This window comes from Convolutriloba macropyga, chromosome 9, assembly GCF_964194025.1.
Source record: "Convolutriloba macropyga chromosome 9, txConMacr16.3, whole genome shotgun sequence".
Lineage (NCBI taxonomy): Eukaryota > Metazoa > Xenacoelomorpha > Acoela > Convolutidae > Convolutriloba > Convolutriloba macropyga.
The window spans coordinates 55118872-55140762 of NC_134476.1; the positions used below are offsets into that span (position 1 = coordinate 55118872).

Consider the following 21891-nt stretch of genomic DNA (forward strand, 5'->3'; position numbering starts at 1 on the left):
AGCCTGATTCAATTCGTCCCAATCCGCTTTCTTAAAGGCATATTTGACTTGATGAGGAATGTATAGTTCGCTATGGAATGCGTTTACTGTAACACTGACCGGTAGATGATCAGCACATGGCTTGCCGTTTAGTGCGTAACAGTTGTAAAGATCGGTGTCAAGATCAGTTTTGACAATCTGGTCAGGATTGTTGGCCAGAATGACGTCTAACTGAAGATTTGAGTAGTTCAGGAAATTGTATTCCGAAAGAGCATCCAGAACAGCGTTTTCACACTCGATATTGGAGCTCATGTTGTTCCAGTCTGTTTTGGTGAAGTTGATGTCTCCACAAATGAACACGCCTTGGTAGCCTATTCTTTTAGCATGATTTGATATTTTGGAGAGCAGAATTTCTAACTGTTGCGGCGACCAGGTGTAGTCGCTGTCTGATGGGGGGCTGTACAAACAGCATATGAGAGTCGGCTGTGGTTTTGTTTGTACACTAATCACCACAAAATCCTCAAGATTTAGGTCAATCAAAATTTGTTCGTGCATAATAGTCGATCTGATTGCTATAAGTACGCCACCGTGTTTCGTTTCGTGTTCGCATGGTATTCTGTCATTTCGGTAGATCGTGTATGCAGGTAGGAAGAGCGAATAGTTTTGAACATCAGGAGTCAGCCATGTTTCAGTGAGGCATAAAATGTCATAGCTTCGCGTTGACAAGCAGTCTGAGAACTTCAGGCGACGCTCAAATGTCATCAGACTCCTTACATTGAACGAAAGCATTTCGAGTGTGTATAGTCACCAGTTGATACCAGTATTCTCTTTTTGTGCGTTTTCAAAGACAACCCAGTTGTCTCCAACTTTATGCTCCACCTTGAGATTTCTAATACGAACTTGCCTGCTATTGTAATTATGATTGTCAATGAGATCACGACGAATGCGCAGACATTCATTTTCTTTTTTCGCGTCCGTTGCAGACAGCTCAGGACTTATGAAGATTGGTTGTTCGTAGGCCTTTAGCAGGTGAGCTGATTTCAGAATCAGGTCTTTACTTATGATGTTTTCCATGCAAACAAGTATAGTGCGCGCAGTGGAACCTCCAACATCATTTTGAAACAAAATTTCTGAAGAAAAGGTCGACAGATCCAATTTGTTTTGACACGGAGATCATCCGGATAGAGCAAATTTGGCCAGATCTTTTCTGCGTAACATTCGTTACGATATTCAAGAAGTCACATATGCACCAGGCAGATCGCGTCTGACGACCAGAGAGAAAGATATACAGAGAAAGATGGACAAACATCTAGACTGATAAATAGGCATCTACTATGGACACTCTACTGCCACAACAAATTCAATAGCTTCTCTTCAAATTCGTATCTCATTTATACAAAAACTTGCGAACCTTCGAAAAAAGTTGTCAAATTCAAAAAGATATTAGAGCTTTGTTCAATTAAAGTTCGTAATTTTTTTTCTCGGAAAGTTCCCAAAATCTTGGAAAACACGTGATACGTATCTGAAAAAAAACCGTTTTAAAAACTTGTTTTTTTTGGATTTTCTGTTCTGAAAAATATGTCGTAAATGGCCTTTGAAATTTTTTTTTCCGAATTCATTGTTTAAAAAAATTAACTGAACGGAAGCGAAAAATGGTAGTAAACCATGAGCTTGTTCAAAATCTTTTTTTACTACTACTATGACATCAATCCTGTGGTACATAAGTGCTAACGAGTACTTAAGATTTTCAAATTTAATACACAAAAACCTGAAAATTGCCCTAGAAAAAAATTTCATGCGGAAATAATATTGGCTTTTCTTGATATCAACCTAAACGTACGCAACGACAGCGAAATTATCTGTTGTTTTTATTAAAAACAGACTGAAGAGGGAATAATACTGAATTTTCTCAGCTTTGAATCAATTCACCATACAAAAAAATTAGCTCATGGGACGGCGCAGAGGGTTTCTATTGCAACAACTAATTGATTGGCCTCCAATAAACGGTATTAAAAAAAGATAAACTGGACGAGAAATCGGTATCCAGATGGATGGTCTTCTTCATAACTGGCAGTAGAGATTTCTTGAAAAGAAAACAAAAAGAGCAACAACTAATTCAAACCCGATCTCATGGAAACAAATTTTTTACAAAAGTTTTTCTACAATACAGAGTCAAACATCTAAAAAAATTGGCAAGAGAATTGAAAAACTTTGATACTTGCAATAGGTTTTCACAACGCGAAAGTTAAGATCATTTCTTCCCACCCTGGAATCATCCATCAATAAAAACCTGAAATATCACGTGGTATATAAAACAAAATATAAAGGACGCACATGCATCTATGTAGGGCAGAAAAGTTGGCATGTTACAACTAAGATATCATAACAGCGAAAAAAGATTCGCAGATAGTTTAACAATTAAATAATTTTGTGGCTCCACGAGAAGCATTGAATGCAAAATTCTGGATGCCTGTCGCTAAGTAGAAGAACTCATGACCATCGAAAGTATACATAACTGGAATATGAAGAAGCCAGGGCTAAACCCAGGCAACGAATTTCGGGGGCGGGTACACGCTAAAACATCAGTTCAAATAATAAATCGACTGAATTTTAGGGCAACCAATATGTTAGTGGTGACCCGGACGAGTAATTAAAATTTGCAAACTCATTACACAAAAACCTGAACTTTACCTGAGAAAAGTGAACAATTAAGTTGATTTGACTTTTCTTGACATCAACGTAAATTTACCTGTTGTTGGTATCAAAAACCACGGTTTCAGCTCTGCACCGCTTCAGCATAAGAAAAAGGTGATTCAAGGGACGGTTCAAAGTGTTTTTTATCGCAACTTCTAAATTGTTTTTCTTCGATCATTCGCTGCAAGAAAACAAGACATGCTGGACTAAAAATCAGTATCGAGATGAATAGTCTTCAAAAATAGTTAACCGGCGCCTAGAATAGATAATAATTGGCAGTAATGAACAATTGAAAGCAACACCAAAAGAGCATCAAAAATTTCAGACTGGATCACGTGATAAACTCAATTTTTTCTACAATACAGAGGCAACCTTACACAAAATCTTGGCAGGAAAATTGAAGAAACTGTGACTTGCAAGTGGTATTCATAACGTAAAAGATAAGATCATGCCTCCCCACACTAAAATCTACTTTGATAAAAACCTGAAATCCCACGTGGTATATGAGACAGAATGTAATTGATGCCGATTCATCTATGTTGGGCAGATAAGCCGGCATGTTACCACTAGGATATCAGAACATTAAAAGGGTTCACAGGTGGATCAACATCTTGTATGTGGTGTCTCCACAAACGACATTCAATGGAGAATTCTGGATGCCTGTCGCACAGTAGAGAAGCTCATGACCATCGAAGCTATATACATCAGCAAGTTGAAGCCGGGACTGAGCACACTTGGTGAATTTAGGGGACGGGAACTCACGCTAAAATGTTAGTTCAAATCATAATTTTAACTTGGGAAAGGAAAAAATAGGGCAAAGATCTTTTGTGCATAACCAAACGAAATTTGCATAACCCCCACAAGAGGGATTCGTAGGGTTAGGGCAAATTCGGAATTACCCTAGAATTACAATAACATGGCCAAAATGGAAAAATCGAAGTTTTAAAAAATTGATAACAGTTAAATATGAAGTTGTAACTCGGCTACATATTGTATATATGGAAAGTTTTCGATCTAAGATACTTCCTTGAATTGTACAAATTGTGGTCTCAGACAAATGTAAATACATATTGATTTTATCTACTAAGATTTTGTGAAACAGTTTTAACCTGACGATGAACGTAAAGTTCGAAAACGTTTGTTTTCAATATCAGAATTAATTTTAATTTGACAAATTACCTTCTTCTCTATCAATGTGTTGCATGGCAAAATAAAGTTTTTAAAACCCCACTAGAGGGGTGCTCAGGGTTAGGGCAAAAATCTGTATTGGTCTTGATATACAAAAACATGTAAATAGGCTAAATACTGTGTATAGGCAAAAAGTATCTGATTAATTTTTTTTTAGATATTTCCTATACTAAAAAAATCTTACATAAAAAAAATTCCTATACTTGTTTGAATTGTGGTCTCAGACGAATGTTTATGCAGTTTCATTTGATCCTTTAACAATTTGCGAGTCAGTTTTAAGCTGACGATGAATGTAAAGTTCGAAAACTTTTGTTTCAGAAATCAGAATCATTATTCAATTGAAAAATCAGTTTCTACATACCCTACTATGTATGAAATTAATCAAAATTATTATGCTCTAAAGCACCAGAAGCAAGGTATGCGCCACTTAAATACGTTAGTAAGCAAACTCGGAAATATTCATGTGCCCAGCTCAGCTTTTTAACATCATCTACGGATTATTGCCGAAAAATTTGCGATGTTTCCAAATCAGTGCTGAAGAAAATTTAGTGGCACTATTTTGACACCCAGTAAATTTTTGCACTTGGAAATTAACTGTCTATAAGGAAATTGCAATCCATCTGGAAAACTGAATCTGACTCAAATCAAAAATGTGTGAAACCCATAGAAAAGTTGTCTAAATTTTTAAACGACGACTTCTAACTTTTTTATGAAATCCACATTTCAGAATTATGGGTAGTCAGCAAGAGAATTTGCCACCAACAGTAATTAAAACTGTTGCCAAAGAGCTTTCGTGTTTGTCCAAAGACAGCATCGATGGAATTAAAGTTCAATTTGACGATTCAAATCTAACTTTCATCACAATTTTTGTTGATGGTCCAGGTTAGTAACTGGAGTTTGTTCTTCACTTATTTCAGCGGTTGCCTTTTTCTTTTCTTGTATTTTTTGTTTTTTTCAGAAGGAACTCCCTTTGAAGGCGGTGTGTTCAAAATCAATTTATCCATATCCAAAGATTACCCTCTTTCTCCCCCTAAAGGGCATTTTGTCACGAAAGTTTTTCACCCTAATGTTAACGAAGATAGTGGCGAGATATGTGTCAACACGTTGAAGAAGGACTGGACACCCAATCTTGGATTAAAACACATACTTCTGGTGAGTTGTTATTAATTAATTTGATGTGAAGTTGGTTTTTTTTTCGGGGAATATTTGCTTGCACATGCTTCGATACAAAAAGATTGAAACATTGGAAAAAGCACGCAGCTGATTTTATACTTGCATTTTTAAAGCAGTGGTCACAAGAATACCTCAGCATATATCAAGCCTAACTTGCATGTATCAATGGTTCTGATATAAACCCAAATTTTCTTGTACACCCGACCTGAGTCAACTGAGAGAACTTGCAAAGTTACAGAAAATTCGTTTTGTTGGATATTTGAGCTAAAGCTACGTATGCGCAACATAAAAAAAGCAATTTTCTTAATTGTTAGCGATACAAATTGATAACATTTACCCTGTTTTCTCAAAATTCATTAAGTCTTTTGCGGTATTGATTTTTCTGAGTGGTTTGTTTGCTATAACGATTTTTCCGAGTGTTGTTGGCAAAAGTACTTCCAGAGATCACAGATAAGCTGACCACTTTTAGAGGCTCTAGTAAGGCACAAAATGTTTTTTTTTCATCCGCGCAACAGAAATATGATCTTGAAGCATCGTTTAAAACAATATTATAACTCTCCTCCCGATCGAAGAAATAAATGAGATGTAAAATCCTTTTCATATTAATGATTCGATACAATAGCTGAGCGGAGCTATTATTGATAGTCTTTGGTTTTAACAATTCACGAATTCGAAGAGATATGAAGCTAAAGTTACTTATTTGGTGCGTAACGTATGCTTAACTTAATAAACCGTAGCATTCTCAAAGTCGTCTTTTCGGAGATCTTGTTATCGTTATGTAGTATCAGTTGTAAAGGACTTTATTAGCTGCATTAAAAGCTCAAAAACAAAAATGGGGACTAAAATAATGACAGATTTTAACATAAAACATTACAGAAATTAGAATGCTCGGAGAGTGTTTGTTATCTAAGAAACCCATTAAATGTTTTTCCAACTTCCCAAACGTTTTAGTATCATCAAAAATTCCAAACTTTACCAGAAGAAATCGGAGTTGGCCGGTTCGCATTAAGTCATAGGGACCTTTAGCTGTCTTTGTCGAAGAAAATAGTAACCTCTCGGATCATCAACTGAAACAAGCTTGAGAGGAAAATCTAATCCACTAGTTATCAGTTTGTTTAAGAAAAGAATATCGTTCATTTCTAGAAGCAGGCTTATCGGAAGAATTCTAGATATACAGGAAGATTTGTCAGAAAACCAATTGGTTGCTCTGCTTTGAAAGAGCTCTAGCTTAGAGACAGAAGCTTTTGACGGATGCGAGACTTCAGAGGCGTGCAGTAATGCAGATAAAACAGCAATTGTACTCTCGTTTTTCGTGGTCTTCGGGAGAGTTTTTGGAAGATTTCTTATAAGAGAAGAGTAAAATATGCCTTTTTTATTTTATTCAGATATGACTGTTCCATTGCAAGTTGGCACTCATGGTAAAGTCCAGATCGTTTATAACATCTGAAGCAATCATGGCGTTGCTTCCGCAGGAAATTTGATTTTCAGCAACAGATATGCTAATGACCCATAATTGTTTTTTGGATTCAAAACACATGCCATTTTGATTGCTCCACTGCAGGCAATTTTGAAATTTTGATAAAAGCGCAGCGGCTGTGCGGTTAGCTATTGCTCTCGTCGACCTATAAAAATATTAGGCCATCTAATATTAGGACATCAGGTAAGTCGTTAATGAAACAGATAAACAACAAGGGGACCAGTATAGAACCATGTGGGGACTCAACTAGTTACTGCTAAAGGGTTAGACAAGCAGAGCCGTCAACACTAACGATTTGCGAGCAACCTTGTAGTAAGGATGAGATAAGCTTTAAAAAGGCACCGCTGCTACGAAAAACAGCTATTTTCTCACCACGAGAAAGCTGCTGGGGGACACTAAAGCCTTACTAAAAATTAAATAACAAACATAGGCGTCGTTAACAGAGTCAAAAATGTCAAATAAGTTGTGCACAAAAATTAAAAGCTATATGATAATAATAAAAAGTAATAGTAAAAGCTGTAAAACTTTTGAACTGTTTTTTAGGAAAGCATAATTGAAAGTTGAGTTTAAATGTTGAAAGAGAAGAGTAAAATATGCCGTATAGATTTTATTCAGATATGACTATTCCATTGCAAGTTGGCAATAATGGTAAAGTCCAGATCAATTAAAACATTTGAAGCAGTCATGGCGTTGCTTCCGCGGGAAATTTGATTGTCAGCAACAGATATGCTAATAACCCATAAATGTTTTTTTTTGGATTCAGAACACATGCCATTTTGATTGCTCCACTGCAGGCAATTTTGATAAAAGAGCACTGGCTGAACAGTTAGCTGTTGCTGTCATCGACATATAAAAATAGTAGGCCATCTAATAGTAGGGCATCAGGTAAGTCGTTAATGAAACAGATAAACAACAAGGAGACCAATATAGAATCTTGTGGGACACAACTAGTTACTGCTAAAGGGTTAGACAGGCAGAGCCGTCAACACTAACGATTGCGAGCGATCTTGTAATAAGGATGATATAAGCTTTAAAAAGGCACCGTCGCAGCTTTTTTCTCACTACGAGAAAGCTGCGGGGGGACGCGAAAGCTTACTAAAAATTGAATAAACATAGGAGTCGATACCAGAGTCAAAGTTGACAAATAAGTTATGCACAAAGATTAAAAGATAATAATAATAATAATAATAATAATAATAATAATAATAATAATAATAATAATAATAATAATACTAATAAAAGCTGTAAAACTTTTGAACTGTATTTTTGAAAAGCATAATTGAAAATTGTGTTTGAAAGTTGATATTTTGTTATCGGGTAGAGCTTTCATTAGATTATTCTCTCAAAGTCCATTGAATCTTGGGGTTAACTGATAGGCCTGTTTGAAAATAGATACTTTGTCGTCTTTTTTGTGTAATGAGTTAATAAACGCAATTTTCAAATGCCAGGCAAAAGCGCAATTGACCTTCACGAGTTAAACAGTTTAAAAATGTGATAAACAGTTTCCTTAGATGCTGTGCTCAGAAAATGTTCTGGAACATTGTTAGGTTCAAAACTAGAGTAATGGTCTCCATCCAAGTAATAATTGAAAACCTGATTGATTGCCTTTTGTGAAGACTGAAGAGAAAAATAGATTGAAGGTTACCGCTTCCTCGTAGGGAGTTACTAACTTGCCATTACCGCTGAACATAATAGCTGGGGAAGAAGCGGTTCTTGAGCAGTTTAAAGTAGTGTCTTGAGCAGTGTCTTTAAAGTAGTGCTGAGTACTTGACTAATTGGTTAAGAATCTTTCAATGAAGATGGTTGTTATGAGCTCGATGGCATCTTCGCACGATTTGGCGAGATCTTCTAGATTTGATAAAGATGCCACTGATCCTATCGAGTACGCATCTCTTTTATTAACACGCTGCATTAGGACAATGCTTTAAAGAAGAGCTTCTTTCTTTTCTTGGAATAAATGGGAGTTAGCAAAGAATAAAAATGCGCAAACCACTTATTAATAAAGTATATGGAGTCAATTTTGTTTTTAACCGCAAAAAGACGAGACTCTATGTCTGAGCCTAAACGCTGGAAACTGAAGAATGGTAGAAGCGCCTGTCTTCAAAAAGCATTTAAGTTTCAGCATCAATACAGAAAAAATGTTTATGATCACTAAAGGAAACAAATTCAGAAAGATGACGCTGCCAGCGTAGCGCATCGAAATTACTCAAAGGTTGGTCCAGAAGATTCCCTCCTTTATTGGTTGGTTTGTCATATAATTGTTTGACAGTACATTAATTAAGTAATCTAGTAAATTAGTGATTTCAGGATCACCACATGAAATTGGGTCCCAGGCACCACATGGAATGAGGTTTATTCAAGTAGTTAGTAAATTAAAGTACGATGTCGTTTGAACGTATCCTTCAAGTTAATAGGTGAGTTCAAGATAACTGAAATTTTCTTGCAAAATTTGCTGCCGCGTGGTTGGTGAGAAACACAAACAGCAGGAGAGGCTCGGGAAAAGCACGCACAACAGATGTTGTCTACGTTAGTTTGTACAGGCGAAATTGGGATGGGAGTTTAAGAAAGAATACAAGATCCGCCGTGTAAGCCATGTGGACCATCAGCTCTTGGTGCTAGATTATATTTGTCGGTTAGTAATATATTCGATAGATCCATGTTTTGGTGAAACCATGTCTCAGCAAGACGCAAGATATCGGGAAGGCAAAAAATCACGCATGAAAATTCGCAACCTCAAGCTATTCGTTGATGGCCAAGAACAGACTACACAATGATTTTTTGCCGTACATATTGAGGCGCCTAACTGCAAGGGTCTTAGCAGTGAGGCTGTCTCACCAACGTGGTTTCGCAAAAGCAGGTGGGTTAGACTTAGTCTCTTATGAAAATTGATAAGACCTCGGCAGTTTAGCACTGCGATATTTGCTGCTGATAGTCATTGTGTAGTTTGTTCTTGGTCATCAACTATTAACTGGAGGTCGCGAATTTTTATGCGTGATTTATCAATTCCATGAGTCAGCAATTATTTTTTCTTTTTCAGAACTTTGCGCTCTTTTATACGGTCACTTGATGAGAGATATAGCATTACAGGAGTTTTTTGCTCTGTTAGTAACGCATTTGAATAGAGATTTGCTAAACATTTTCTTCGCTCCCAGACATTTTTGATGGGTACTCTGAGAGGACGATGTTTCCGAGGACAGTATTCAGCTAATGCTGATCTATGAAGTCCGAACCAGTCCGTAGAAACGTCATCTGAGCCGAGGTCGCCAATAATGCTGTCAGCTGCATTTTGTCCTCCAAATCACGCGCAAGTTTTGACTCTCTTGCTCTCCGAAAGGTCAATAAAACTTTAATCGTTACTGATTATTGTTAGTATCAGTATTGGAAGGCAAACGTCCTGGTTGCACCACATTAGTAGTACGAGGTGTTTCATTAACTGAGTTGTGAATTGGGCTCGGAATTTTTTCTTCAGAGAATTTTACAGCTAGTTTGCTGAGTAAGTCTGCCGATAGAATGCAAGATATTAGATGTACACTTAGCTTCTTTCAGATGCGATACTGCATCTTTGAGAAGGTACACGATCCATTCCTTCATTAGCTTGCCATTGAGTCTCTTGAAGCCTTCACTGTCCGTACAAAGTAATTCGTCTTTTGATGGGGTAGTAACCGTGCCTCCAGTTGCTGAATTTGTTTGGGTTCTGCAACTGCCAGTTTTTCATCAGTCAGAATATGAAGTTTTTAGGTGAATCTGCTGATCAAAAGTAAAGTTAGGAGGGCAAAAGAGGTTGGTTTTATGTTATACTTCACTCTGAGACAGTAAGAGGAGCAGAAATCAAAAGATTTTACTGAGCGAGCGAAGTTTTTAGTTCATGTGTGGCCTCGTATTCGAGTTTTTGACTATTTTTTCGGTTTTTGTACATTTTGCAATAGTTTTTCTTTTTCGGTCGCTAACTTAAAGCTTTTTTTCGAGGTCGCTATTCAGAGATTGATACACTTGCTGGTTACATAGGACAGTTTTGAAGTAAAAATTTAACGATTTTCAATAAATTAATGTAAGTAAGTAGATAGCCGTGGTTTAGTTCATTTCTTATTTCAAGTCGAATCTGGAGTCTGCCAGCTCTATTTTATCTTCACGGCATGTTCTTGTTTTTTCTTCACGGCATGTTCTTGTTTTTTTGACAATGAGAAAACTGAATTTAAAGGAAAGAATTTGGTATTGGAACAGTTTTTTGGATTTGTATTTGATTTCTTTTCTCGCTGTTTTTCAATTTTGTTAAAGATTGGCCCCGAAAACCAATGATGTGTGTTTTGAAGATTGGCCTCGAAAACCATTTTTGAACTGTTTTTGTAAAACTTGCGTGTTTTTGTTTCTTTTAGTTGTACTTTATCTTGATTAATGAGTTATCAATGACAGGTCTCCTCGGCTCGTTTCCGTTTTAATTGATTCTATGAATGGTTTTTATTATCCATGATTTTAAACGATTTTCGCCCTTCTCAAAAACTATCAATTTTACTTTTGTTTTTGCCCGTTTTTGTAGTTGTTTATATAGCCTGTCCTATAGCGTTGCAAATGACATTTCTATTTTGATATTTTATTAGACCTAGAATGGTTAAAACTTAATGGTTAAATTTATTTAATGGTTTCAGTTCATGTGGAACGTTTTCAAAGATGTAGACGCCACCATAAAAAATATCAGTGATTTTTATTTGTATTTTTCGCGTTTTCGCAGTTCTTATTGTTGTCTTCCACTATTTGGCTGAGTAATTGTTTATTGTTAAAGATTTTATTGCAAATATCCTTTTAATGACTCTTGCGATATTAGCGAATGTTTAATTTTTCTTTGAGACTTGTTTTCCAAAAGTATAGCAGAAATTTTTGTTTAAAATAGGCTTGTTTTCTTGTCTTATTCAGTTTGCTTTGTTTTCCGTTTCCTTTTATTGCTTGCATTAACTGTTAATTCTGTTACGTAATTCTGTGTTTGTAATTATAAACAGCTGTTATACTTCTTAATTCACAATGTTTTTGTGGACTACAGATTTTTAATTTTGTTTACTTATTTGGTTTGTTTTAAGAAAGTTCGAGTCAAAATCTTCCTTTTGAAACTATGGCGTCATAGTCGGTTCAAATCATAACTATGACGTCATGAATAGCTTTTGTTTTTTTACTAATGCAGTTTTTAGAATGAGTTTTGCGTGACGTTAGGTGTCATTCATAACTGATTAAAATGTTCTTTTTCTAACAGGGAATGAATTTAAGGTTTAAAACGAGATAGCTCAATCTCAAAATGAGTTTGCCTCACTGTCAAGCTGGCTTTTTGAATTGAAGAAGTGATGATCAACTACGGAACTAAGTGATGATCTAAGCTATAAGATAGGAGAATGAAATTTTTTCTGCGCTCATTTTTTCCTTGGAAGTTGGAGACTGCTGGTCTACAGAGCCATTTCGTATGTTTTCCGTAACTCTGCCAGCTGACCAGTTACTGTTTCAATTTTTTTTCATTTTCGTGGGCTATTTAGGTGACTCTATGGTTTGGCTTTCCTGTGTGTTTTTGGAGGAAGCAAAAGATCATTTTGATCTTTCATATGTGAATTATCACGCAAACAGATAACGGAACAGTGAAAAAGTTGGTTTTATGTTGAGTAGTTTTGAAAAAGTGATGAAAGAGATTTTGTTTTTCAGCACCTTTTCAAAAGACAAGCCCAGTGAGGTCTCAGTAGAGTGCTTCCTCTGCGTAACTGATTTGTTGGTTTTCTTTCAATTTCAATTTTTTCCGTTCGTGCCCATCGTTCTACCGCACCCTTAACCCCGCCCAACTATCTCTCAACCTACCTACTCTCACAAATTGGACTTTCACAGTAACCTTGTTAGAAACATGATTGACCACGCTCACTGCTCTTCTTTTGCACCATCTGCCTACCCTCACCAACTCACCTACACCTATCTTCTCTCTACCTACATACCACACTGGGAGTTTTCTGCCCGCTGCCTACAACCACCCGGAGCAGCTAACCTACGCACTTCACCTACTCACTTTCCTAACTAAAATTTGTTTGTTTCGAACTTTGTTGCTTTTTGAACTTTTTCTAACTTTTTGTAACTAATTTTTTTTGCACGAGTCATCGAATTGTTTTGAATTTTGCGAGGCAATGTTGTTCATGGCGTCCACTTACTTTTTTTTCGAACGTTTTTTTTCCGTTATAGAACATTGACTTCTGTATTCGAACATCGGCCTCTGACAGTAGCTCAGCTACTTATGCATAGTAATTAGAAACTGCTTGTTATATTCAAGATCGAAAATTGATTTTGAGAATTCTCCGTCTTAACTCCCTATCCAAACTACGAATACCACTGACCTACCTTCCCCTCTCTTCCTCCAACAACATACCTAACCCCACCTTCCTATCCCCATCTACCTAACCCAATTCCTAACCACTAACCTGCTTTCCAATCTTAGAAACGGTGGTTGCATTTTGTTCAATTTAATTTTTCCAGAACCTATTATTTTTCTATCTAGACATACACTATTCGCTGCTGGTATTATACCGTCAATATTCTTTGTTGAAGCAAATTTGTTCACGAGTAGAACCTTTTTGACTGTTGCTTTGAAACCTGCAACAAACTGTTGCTTTGAAACTCTTGCTTTGACTTCTGTTTCAGAACATTAGACTCAACGGATGCGTAATTAATCTTACATAGTAGTTGGTAGCCGCTGGTATTACTCAAGGACGAAGTTTGCTTTCAGCGGTTTTGTTCTCGCAACAGTACATTCTCCCTACCCAACCCCAAGCATTAAAGTAGTTAGTAACACATAGTAGTTAGGAGCTCCCGATAATACTTCAGGACGAAAAGTTTGCTTTCAGCAGTTTTTCTGATAACTGTACCTCCTCCCTATCCAAACATATGAAGACACCCCAACCTTTTGCCACTTCAACCACCGCTGATCTCCCTTCAACTGTCCTACCCTCACCCCTAACTACATTACTTTGGCTTCTGCCTTCTCGCCTTTTTAATTCTGTTTTCGAACATTGGACGTTTACAATAGCTTTGATAGAAACATAATCAGAATAAATCTCCCTCCGTGCTACCACCACCCACCTACCCCGCCAACTCAACTTCACCTACCTAAACTTCACACCTACTCCCTACCTACCTATCTCTAGGGAGCCCTCTATTGCCTGTCTACATGACCGACGTGCCCCGGAATCAACGTATGAACTTCACCTACTCACTTTCCGAACTAAGAATTGGTTGTTTTTAACGTTGTTGCTTTTTGCTGTTTTTCTAACTTTTTAGGTTATGGAATGATTTTAAATTTTGTGAGGCAATTTTGCGCATGACTTCCACTTTATACTTTTGTTTTCGAACATTGATTTCTGATTTAGAAATGTAACAGTAGCTTCAGTACTTATGCATATTAATTAAGAACTGCTTGTAATATTCAAGATCGAAAAATAATTTTGAGAATTTTGTTCCATAACTTTTGTCGCTTTGTTTTTTTTTAGTTTTTGATGTTCCTGAGATAAGTGTGGTTGCTCAAGATTTTTTGCACGACACTTGGAATGGTTTTGAGTTTAAGCTGATACAAATTTGTTCATGAGTAGAGCTTTTCAGTGTTGATTTGAAACATTAACTTCATTTAAAGAAGTTGATTTCTGGTTCAGAACAGTGGACCTTACAATTGCTTAGTAACTAATTCATAGTAGTTATGAGCTGCTGGTGATAGAAAGGTTTGCGTCCATTAATTTTAATCTCCTAACATTGCTTCTTATTTATCTCTTCCAATCTGCATTCACATCCCAACCTATAGCCACCTCAACCACCGTCCTTCTCCCCTCAACCTTCCTACCCTCGCACCTAATTATACTACTTGACCTTTGGCTTCTGTCCTTTAGCTTTTCTCTGTTTTCGAACATTGGACGTTTACAATAGCTTTGTTAGAAACAAACAGAATAAATCTTCCATGCCCCCACCACCTACCTACCCCGCCAACTCAACTTCACATACCTAACCTCCACACCTACTCCTTTCCTACCTACCTCTTGGGAGCACTGTCGCCTGTCTACATGAACGACGTGCCCACGAATCAACTTATGCACTTCACCAACTCACTATCCGAAATGAAAGTTGGTTGTTTTTAACGTTGTTGCTTTTTGTAGTTTTTATAACTTCTCAGGTTATCGAAGCTTTTCGAAGTTGGCGTGGCAATTTTGTTTATTGATTTAGCCTTGACTTTTATTTTTGAACATTGATTTCTGTTTTTGAACTGTAACAGTAGCTTCGGTACTTATGAATAGTAATAAGGAACTGCTTGTAATCTTCGAGATAGTAAAATTAACACCCGCGAACCATGTCTCTGCTACCTGAACTTTGACTTCTGTCGTTTAGCTCATTGACTGCTTTTTCCAACATTGTTTTTTTACAAGAGCTAATTTAAAAACAGAATAAATCCTTCTTCACTTCCCCACCACCCTCCTACCCCCTATAACTGCGCCACGCCTGCCTAACCCCGCCTAACTGCTCCCCCTAGCAAGCTCTCTATCACACGTTACAACAGCTCTCTGCCAGCAATCAACTTCTGCATTTCACCTACTCACATTCCTAAATAAAAATGGCTTGTTTCTACATTTGTTAATTCACTTTCTCTTTGATATTCATGAGTTAATGAGTTAAGTGGGGTTGGTTATGTTTGCACGACTCTGCGAATTGCTTCGAATTTAAGATGAAGCGAGCTTGTTCCTGACTTGAACTTTTGACTCTTGTTTTGAATCTTTGACTTCTGTTTCAGAAAGCTGAATTCCCTTTCAGAACATTGGACTTAACAGTTGATTAGTTACTAATTCATAGTAGTCATGAGCTGTTGGTGATAGAAAGGTTTGCGTTCAGTAATTTTATTCTCTTAACATTACCTCCTTATTCAAACTACAGACACGCCCCATCCTACCTCCCCTTTAACACCGGCCCACCTTTCTCCAAGTTAACTACTCCCATACCTGCCTTCTTCACCTGAACTTTAACTAGTCTTATCTGATTTACTTCTGTTTTCCAACATCGGGTTTTTTTCAATAACTAACTGGAAACGGAATAGATCCCCCGTACCACTTCCCTTCCCCACTACCTACCTACCCCCAACTTTCCCCTACACCTATCTAGCCCCTCACACCTACTCCCCGCCTACTTGTTCCCCTAGGGAGTTCTGCACCCCGTGACTACAACTACCTGCCCCCAACCGACTTCCGCTTTTCACCTACTCACATTCTTAAATGAAATTTGGCTGTTTCATTATGTTAATTGTCTTTCTGATGTTCCTGAGGTAATTTGGGTTTATTAAGTTTGCACGATTCTGCTAATCGCTTCAAATTTGAGCTGAAGCGAGCTTTTTACTGAGTTGAACCTTCGACTGTTGTTTTGGAACTCTGACTTCTGTTTGAGAGAGTTGAATTCTCTATAGAACAATAGACTGCAACACTTGCTTGGTTACTAATACCTAGTATTTAGGAGCTGCTGGTAATACTTAATGAACGGTGTGTTTTTTTTAAGTTTTAGTCGCATAACGGTACCTTCCTATTCAAACCAGACACACGCCAACCTACTGCCCCTTTAACCCCCGTCAACCTCCCTGGACCTACCCTCTCAACTGCCCTCATTACCTGATATTTGAACCTGATATTTGACTTCTGTGTTCTTGCTCATTTAATTCTGTTTTCTAACAATGGACTTTTTACAATAGCTAACATAGAAACAGAATACCCCTGCCCCCACACGTACCCTCTCTAACCCCCTACACCCACGCGTACTCGCTACCTACTTACCACCCTAGGGAGTTCTCTGACTTCTCAACAACTCCCACGCGTCCCCAACCAAGGCACTTCACCTCACCTTATCTCGAAATTGGTTGTTTCTAACTTCATTGCCTCATTTTCGTTAACGTTGATACTCTTGAGGTAAGTGGGGTTAGTTATTTTGCACGACTCTTCAAATCGTTGCAAATTTGTTGTTTTGAAACATTGATTTCTGTTCATGAAAAATGACTTCTGTTTCAGAACAGTGGACTCCAACAGTTGCTTAGTAATACATTCTAGTTAGGAGCTGCTGGTAATACTTAAGGACGGAAGGTTTGCTTTCACCGGTTTTATTTTCATAACCGTACCTCCTCCCTATCCAACTCCAACAATTGCTCTGTTAGTAATAGATAGAAGCAAGGAGCTGCTAGTAATACTTAGGGACGAAAAGTTTGCTTTCAGTGGTTTTGTTCTCATAACAGTATATCCACCCCATCCTACAGACACGCCGCAACCCACAGGCACGTTAACCCCGGCTCACCTCCCAAATTGAATTTTCACTTTTGCTCATTTACTTCTATTTTCCAACATTCAACTTTTTTACAGTAGCTGACTCAAACAGAATAGATACCTCCCTGTAACCCATCCCACCTGCTTACTACCCCTACCAACTCCCCTCGCCTTTCTATCCCCCACAACTCCCTTCTTACCTACCTCTCTAGGGAGTTCTTTACCCCATGTCTACGAGCCCCACGCCCCCAATGATATACGCACTTCACCTATTCATATTCTTGCCTAAAGTTTGGTTGTTGCTATTTTTATGTTGCCTTGTTTTCTTTTCTCATTCTGTAGATAAGTGTGGTGAGTCAGATTTTTTAAACGATTTTTTGAATCGTTTCGAATTTTTGCTAAAGCAAATTTGTCCTTGAGCAGAACTTTTGACTGTTGTTTTGAAACGTTGACTTCTGTTTAAGAAAAATGACTTCATTTTCAGAAAAGTGGACTTCAACAGTTGCTTAGTAACTAATACGTAATGGTTAGGAGCTGCTGTTAATATTGAAGGACGAAGGATCTACCTTCAGTTTTTATATTTGCATAACTACCTCGTCGCTGCCCAAACTACAGACTCACCGAAACCTAACGCCACCGCAACTCTCGCGCCTTTCCTTGCAACTTACCTGCCCTCACACCCACATACATTACGTGAACTTCGACTTCTGTCTTTTCGCTCATTTACTTCTGCTTTCCAACACGGATTTTAATATTATTTTACTTAGAAACAACAGATCTCCTTCACTGTCACCTCCTTCTCCACCTACCTACCCCGACCAACTCCCCTACAAATATCCTACCGCCATACCTACTCCCTACCTACCTGTCCCCCTAGGGAGTTCTTTAATCCCTCTCAACAACCCCACGTGCCCATCAACTTATGCACTTCACCTACTCAAAATCTTAACTACGGTACCTTCCTATTCAAACCAGACACACGCCAACCTACTGCCCCTTTAGCCCCCGTCAACCTCCCTGGACCTACCCTCTCAACTGCCCTCATTACCTGATATTTGACTTCTGTGTTCTTGCTCATTTAATTCTGTTTTCTAACAATGGACTTTTTACAATAGCTAACATAGAAACAGAATACCCCTGCCCCCACACGTACCCTCTCTAACCCCCTACACCCACGCGTACTCGCTACCTACTTACCACCCTAGGGAGTTCTCTGACTTCTCAACAACTCCCACGCGTCCCCAACCAAGGCACTTCACCTCACCTTATCTCGAAATTGGTTGTTTCTAACTTCATTGCCTCATTTTCGTTAACGTTGATACTCTTGAGGTAAGTGGGGTTAGTTATTTTGCACGACTCTTCAAATCGTTGCAAATTTGTTGTTTTGAAACATTGATTTCTGTTCATGAAAAATGACTTCTGTTTCAGAACAGTGGACTCCAACAGTTGCTTAGTAATACATTCTAGTTAGGAGCTGCTGGTAATACTTAAGGACGGAAGGTTTGCTTTCACCGGTTTTATTTTCATAACCGTACCTCCTCCCTATCCAACTCCAACAATTGCTCTGTTAGTAATAGATAGAAGCAAGGAGCTGCTAGTAATACTTAGGGACGAAAAGTTTGCTTTCAGTGGTTTTGTTCTCATAACAGTATATCCACCCCATCCTACAGACACGCCGCAACCCACAGGCACGTTAACCCCGGCTCACCTCCCAAATTGAATTTTCACTTTTGCTCATTTACTTCTATTTTCCAACATTCAACTTTTTTACAGTAGCTGACTCAAACAGAATAGATACCTCCCTGTAACCCACCCCACCTGCTTACTACCCCTACCAACTCCCCTCGCCTTTCTATCCCCCACAACTCCCTTCTTACCTACCTCTCTAGGGAGTTCTTTACCCCATGTCTACGAGCCCCACGCCCCCAATGATATACGCACTTCACCTATTCATATTCTTGCCTAAAGTTTGGTTGTTGCTATTTTTATGTTGCCTTGTTTTCTTTTCTCATTCTGTAGATAAGTGTGGTGAGTCAGATTTTTTAAACGATTTTTTGAATCGTTTCGAATTTTTGCTAAAGCAAATTTGTCCTTGAGCAGAACTTTTGACTGTTGTTTTGAAACGTTGACTTCTGTTTAAGAAAAATGACTTCATTTTCAGAAAAGTGGACTTCAACAGTTGCTTAGTAACTAATACGTAATGGTTAGGAGCTGCTGTTAATATTGAAGGACGAAGGATCTACCTTCAGTTTTTATATTTGCATAACTACCTCGTCGCTGCCCAAACTACAGACTCACCGAAACCTAACGCCACCGCAACTCTCGCGCCTTTCCTTGCAACTTACCTGCCCTCACACCCACATACATTACGTGAACTTCGACTTCTGTCTTTTCGCTCATTTACTTCTGCTTTCCAACACGGATTTTAATATTATTTTACTTAGAAACAACAGATCTCCTTCACTGTCACCTCCTTCTCCACCTACCTACCCCGACCAACTCCCCTACAAATATCCTACCGCCATACCTACTCCCTACCTACCTGTCCCCCTAGGGAGTTCTTTAATCCCTCTCAACAACCCCACGTGCCCATCAACTTATGCACTTCACCTACTCAAAATCTTAACTACGGTACCTTCCTATTCAAACCAGACACACGCCAACCTACTGCCCCTTTAGCCCCCGTCAACCTCCCTGGACCTACCCTCTCAACTGCCCTCATTACCTGATATTTGAACCTGATATTTGACTTCTGTGTTCTTGCTCATTTAATTCTGTTTTCTAACAATGGACTTTTTACAATAGCTAACATAGAAACAGAATACCCCTGCCCCCACACGTACCCTCTCTAACCCCCTACACCCACGCGTACTCGCTACCTACTTACCACCCTAGGGAGTTCTCTGACTTCTCAACAACTCCCACGCGTCCCCAACCAAGGCACTTCACCTCACCTTATCTCGAAATTGGTTGTTTCTAACTTCATTGCCTCATTTTCGTTAACGTTGATACTCTTGAGGTAAGTGGGGTTAGTTATTTTGCACGACTCTTCAAATCGTTGCAAATTTGTTGTTTTGAAACATTGATTTCTGTTCATGAAAAATGACTTCTGTTTCAGAACAGTGGACTCCAACAGTTGCTTAGTAATACATTCTAGTTAGGAGCTGCTGGTAATACTTAAGGACGGAAGGTTTGCTTTCACCGGTTTTATTTTCATAACCGTACCTCCTCCCTATCCAACTCCAACAATTGCTCTGTTAGTAATAGATAGAAGCAAGGAGCTGCTAGTAATACTTAGGGACGAAAAGTTTGCTTTCAGTGGTTTTGTTCTCATAACAGTATATCCACCCCATCCTACAGACACGCCGCAACCCACAGGCACGTTAACCCCGGCTCACCTCCCAAATTGAATTTTCACTTTTGCTCATTTACTTCTATTTTCCAACATTCAACTTTTTTACAGTAGCTGACTCAAACAGAATAGATACCTCCCTGTAACCCACCCCACCTGCTTACTACCCCTACCAACTCCCCTCGCCTTTCTATCCCCCACAACTCCCTTCTTACCTACCTCTCTAGGGAGTTCTTTACCCCATGTCTACGAGCCCCACGCCCCCAATGATATACGCACTTCACCTATTCATATTCCTGCCTAAAGTTTGGTTGTTGCTATTTTTATGTTGCCTTGTTTTCTTTTCTCATTCTGTAGATAAGTGTGGTGAGTCAGATTTTTTAAACGATTTTTTGAATCGTTTCGAATTTTTGCTAAAGCAAATTTGTCCTTGAGCAGAACTTTTGACTGTTGTTTTGAAACGTTGACTTCTGTTTAAGAAAAATGACTTCATTTTCAGAAAAGTGGACTTCAACAGTTGCTTAGTAACTAATACGTAATGGTTAGGAGCTGCTGTTAATATTGAAGGACGAAGGATCTACCTTCAGTTTTTATATTTGCATAACTACCTCGTCGCTGCCCAAACTACAGACTCACCGAAACCTAACGCCACCGCAACTCTCGCGCCTTTCCTTGCAACTTACCTGCCCTCACACCCACATACATTACGTGAACTTCGACTTCTGTCTTTTCGCTCATTTACTTCTGCTTTCCAACACGGATTTTAATATTATTTTACTTAGAAACAACAGATCTCCTTCACTGTCACCTCCTTCTCCACCTACCTACCCCGACCAACTCCCCTACAAATATCCTACCGCCATACCTACTCCCTACCTACCTGTCCCCCTAGGGAGTTCTTTAATCCCTCTCAACAACCCCACGTGCCCATCAACTTATGCACTTCACCTACTCAAAATCTTAACTGAAATTTTGTCTTCTGCCAAACGTTTAGAATTTTAGCCGAAGCAAGTTTGTTCTTGAGAACTTTTGGCTGAATTGAAACGATGACTTTTTAAGAAAAATGACTTCTTTTTCAGAACAGTGGACTACAACATTTGCTAAGTAGGGCGCTGCTGGCATTACTCAAGGACAAAAATTTTGCTTTTAGTATATTTGTTCTAGCAGTACAGCTTCCCTACACCCAACTCCACTATTAGGTAATAACAATTAGTAGTTTGAAGCTGATGATAATACTTAAGGGCAAAAAGTTTGCTTTCAGCAGTTTTGTGCTCATAACATTACTTCTTCCCTATCCAACTCCAACAATTGCTTAGTTATTTACACTTAATAGTTAGGAGCTGCTGGTAATGCTTCAGGATGAAAGGTTTGCTTTCAGCAGTTTTTAGCCCCGCCCACCTCCACCCAACCTACAACACCTGCCACCTTTACCCGAACCTTGACTTCGTTCTTTACTATTATTTTAGCTGCGAAACTGATAGCTGAGCGTAGCTGTTGCTGTGCTCTTGCTTTTCTGTTTCGTTGTCTGACGCTCTTTTTCGGTTTACATTTGTTCACAGCAAAGCTCTGACCTCCTTTCTCACTCTCTACAGGCAACGTTTTAAGCCCATTTTTGTGATTCGATTTTATCATACGTGACTTACCTCGTTCAATAAAATGACGTTTGCACTTTAAAATTAAATTTAATTTGAATTAGTGTAAGGTCAAAGAAGCTCATATGTGTACTAAAAGTCCCTTGAAAA

The 21891-nt window shown here is 38.4% G+C and overlaps 1 protein-coding gene across 1 annotated transcript in view; it reads left to right on the forward strand.

Moving 5' to 3' along the window:
* Positions 1–21891, forward strand: part of LOC142345864 (ubiquitin-conjugating enzyme E2 S-like) — a 309073-nt gene that overhangs the window by 284388 nt on the left and 2794 nt on the right. The window contains exons 2-3 of the mRNA XM_075398291.1: positions 4587–4743; positions 4820–5013. Of these exons, the coding sequence (XP_075254406.1) occupies positions 4593–4743; positions 4820–5013 (345 nt within the window). The 5' untranslated portion in view covers positions 4587–4592. The remainder of the gene's footprint in view (positions 1–4586; positions 4744–4819; positions 5014–21891) is intronic.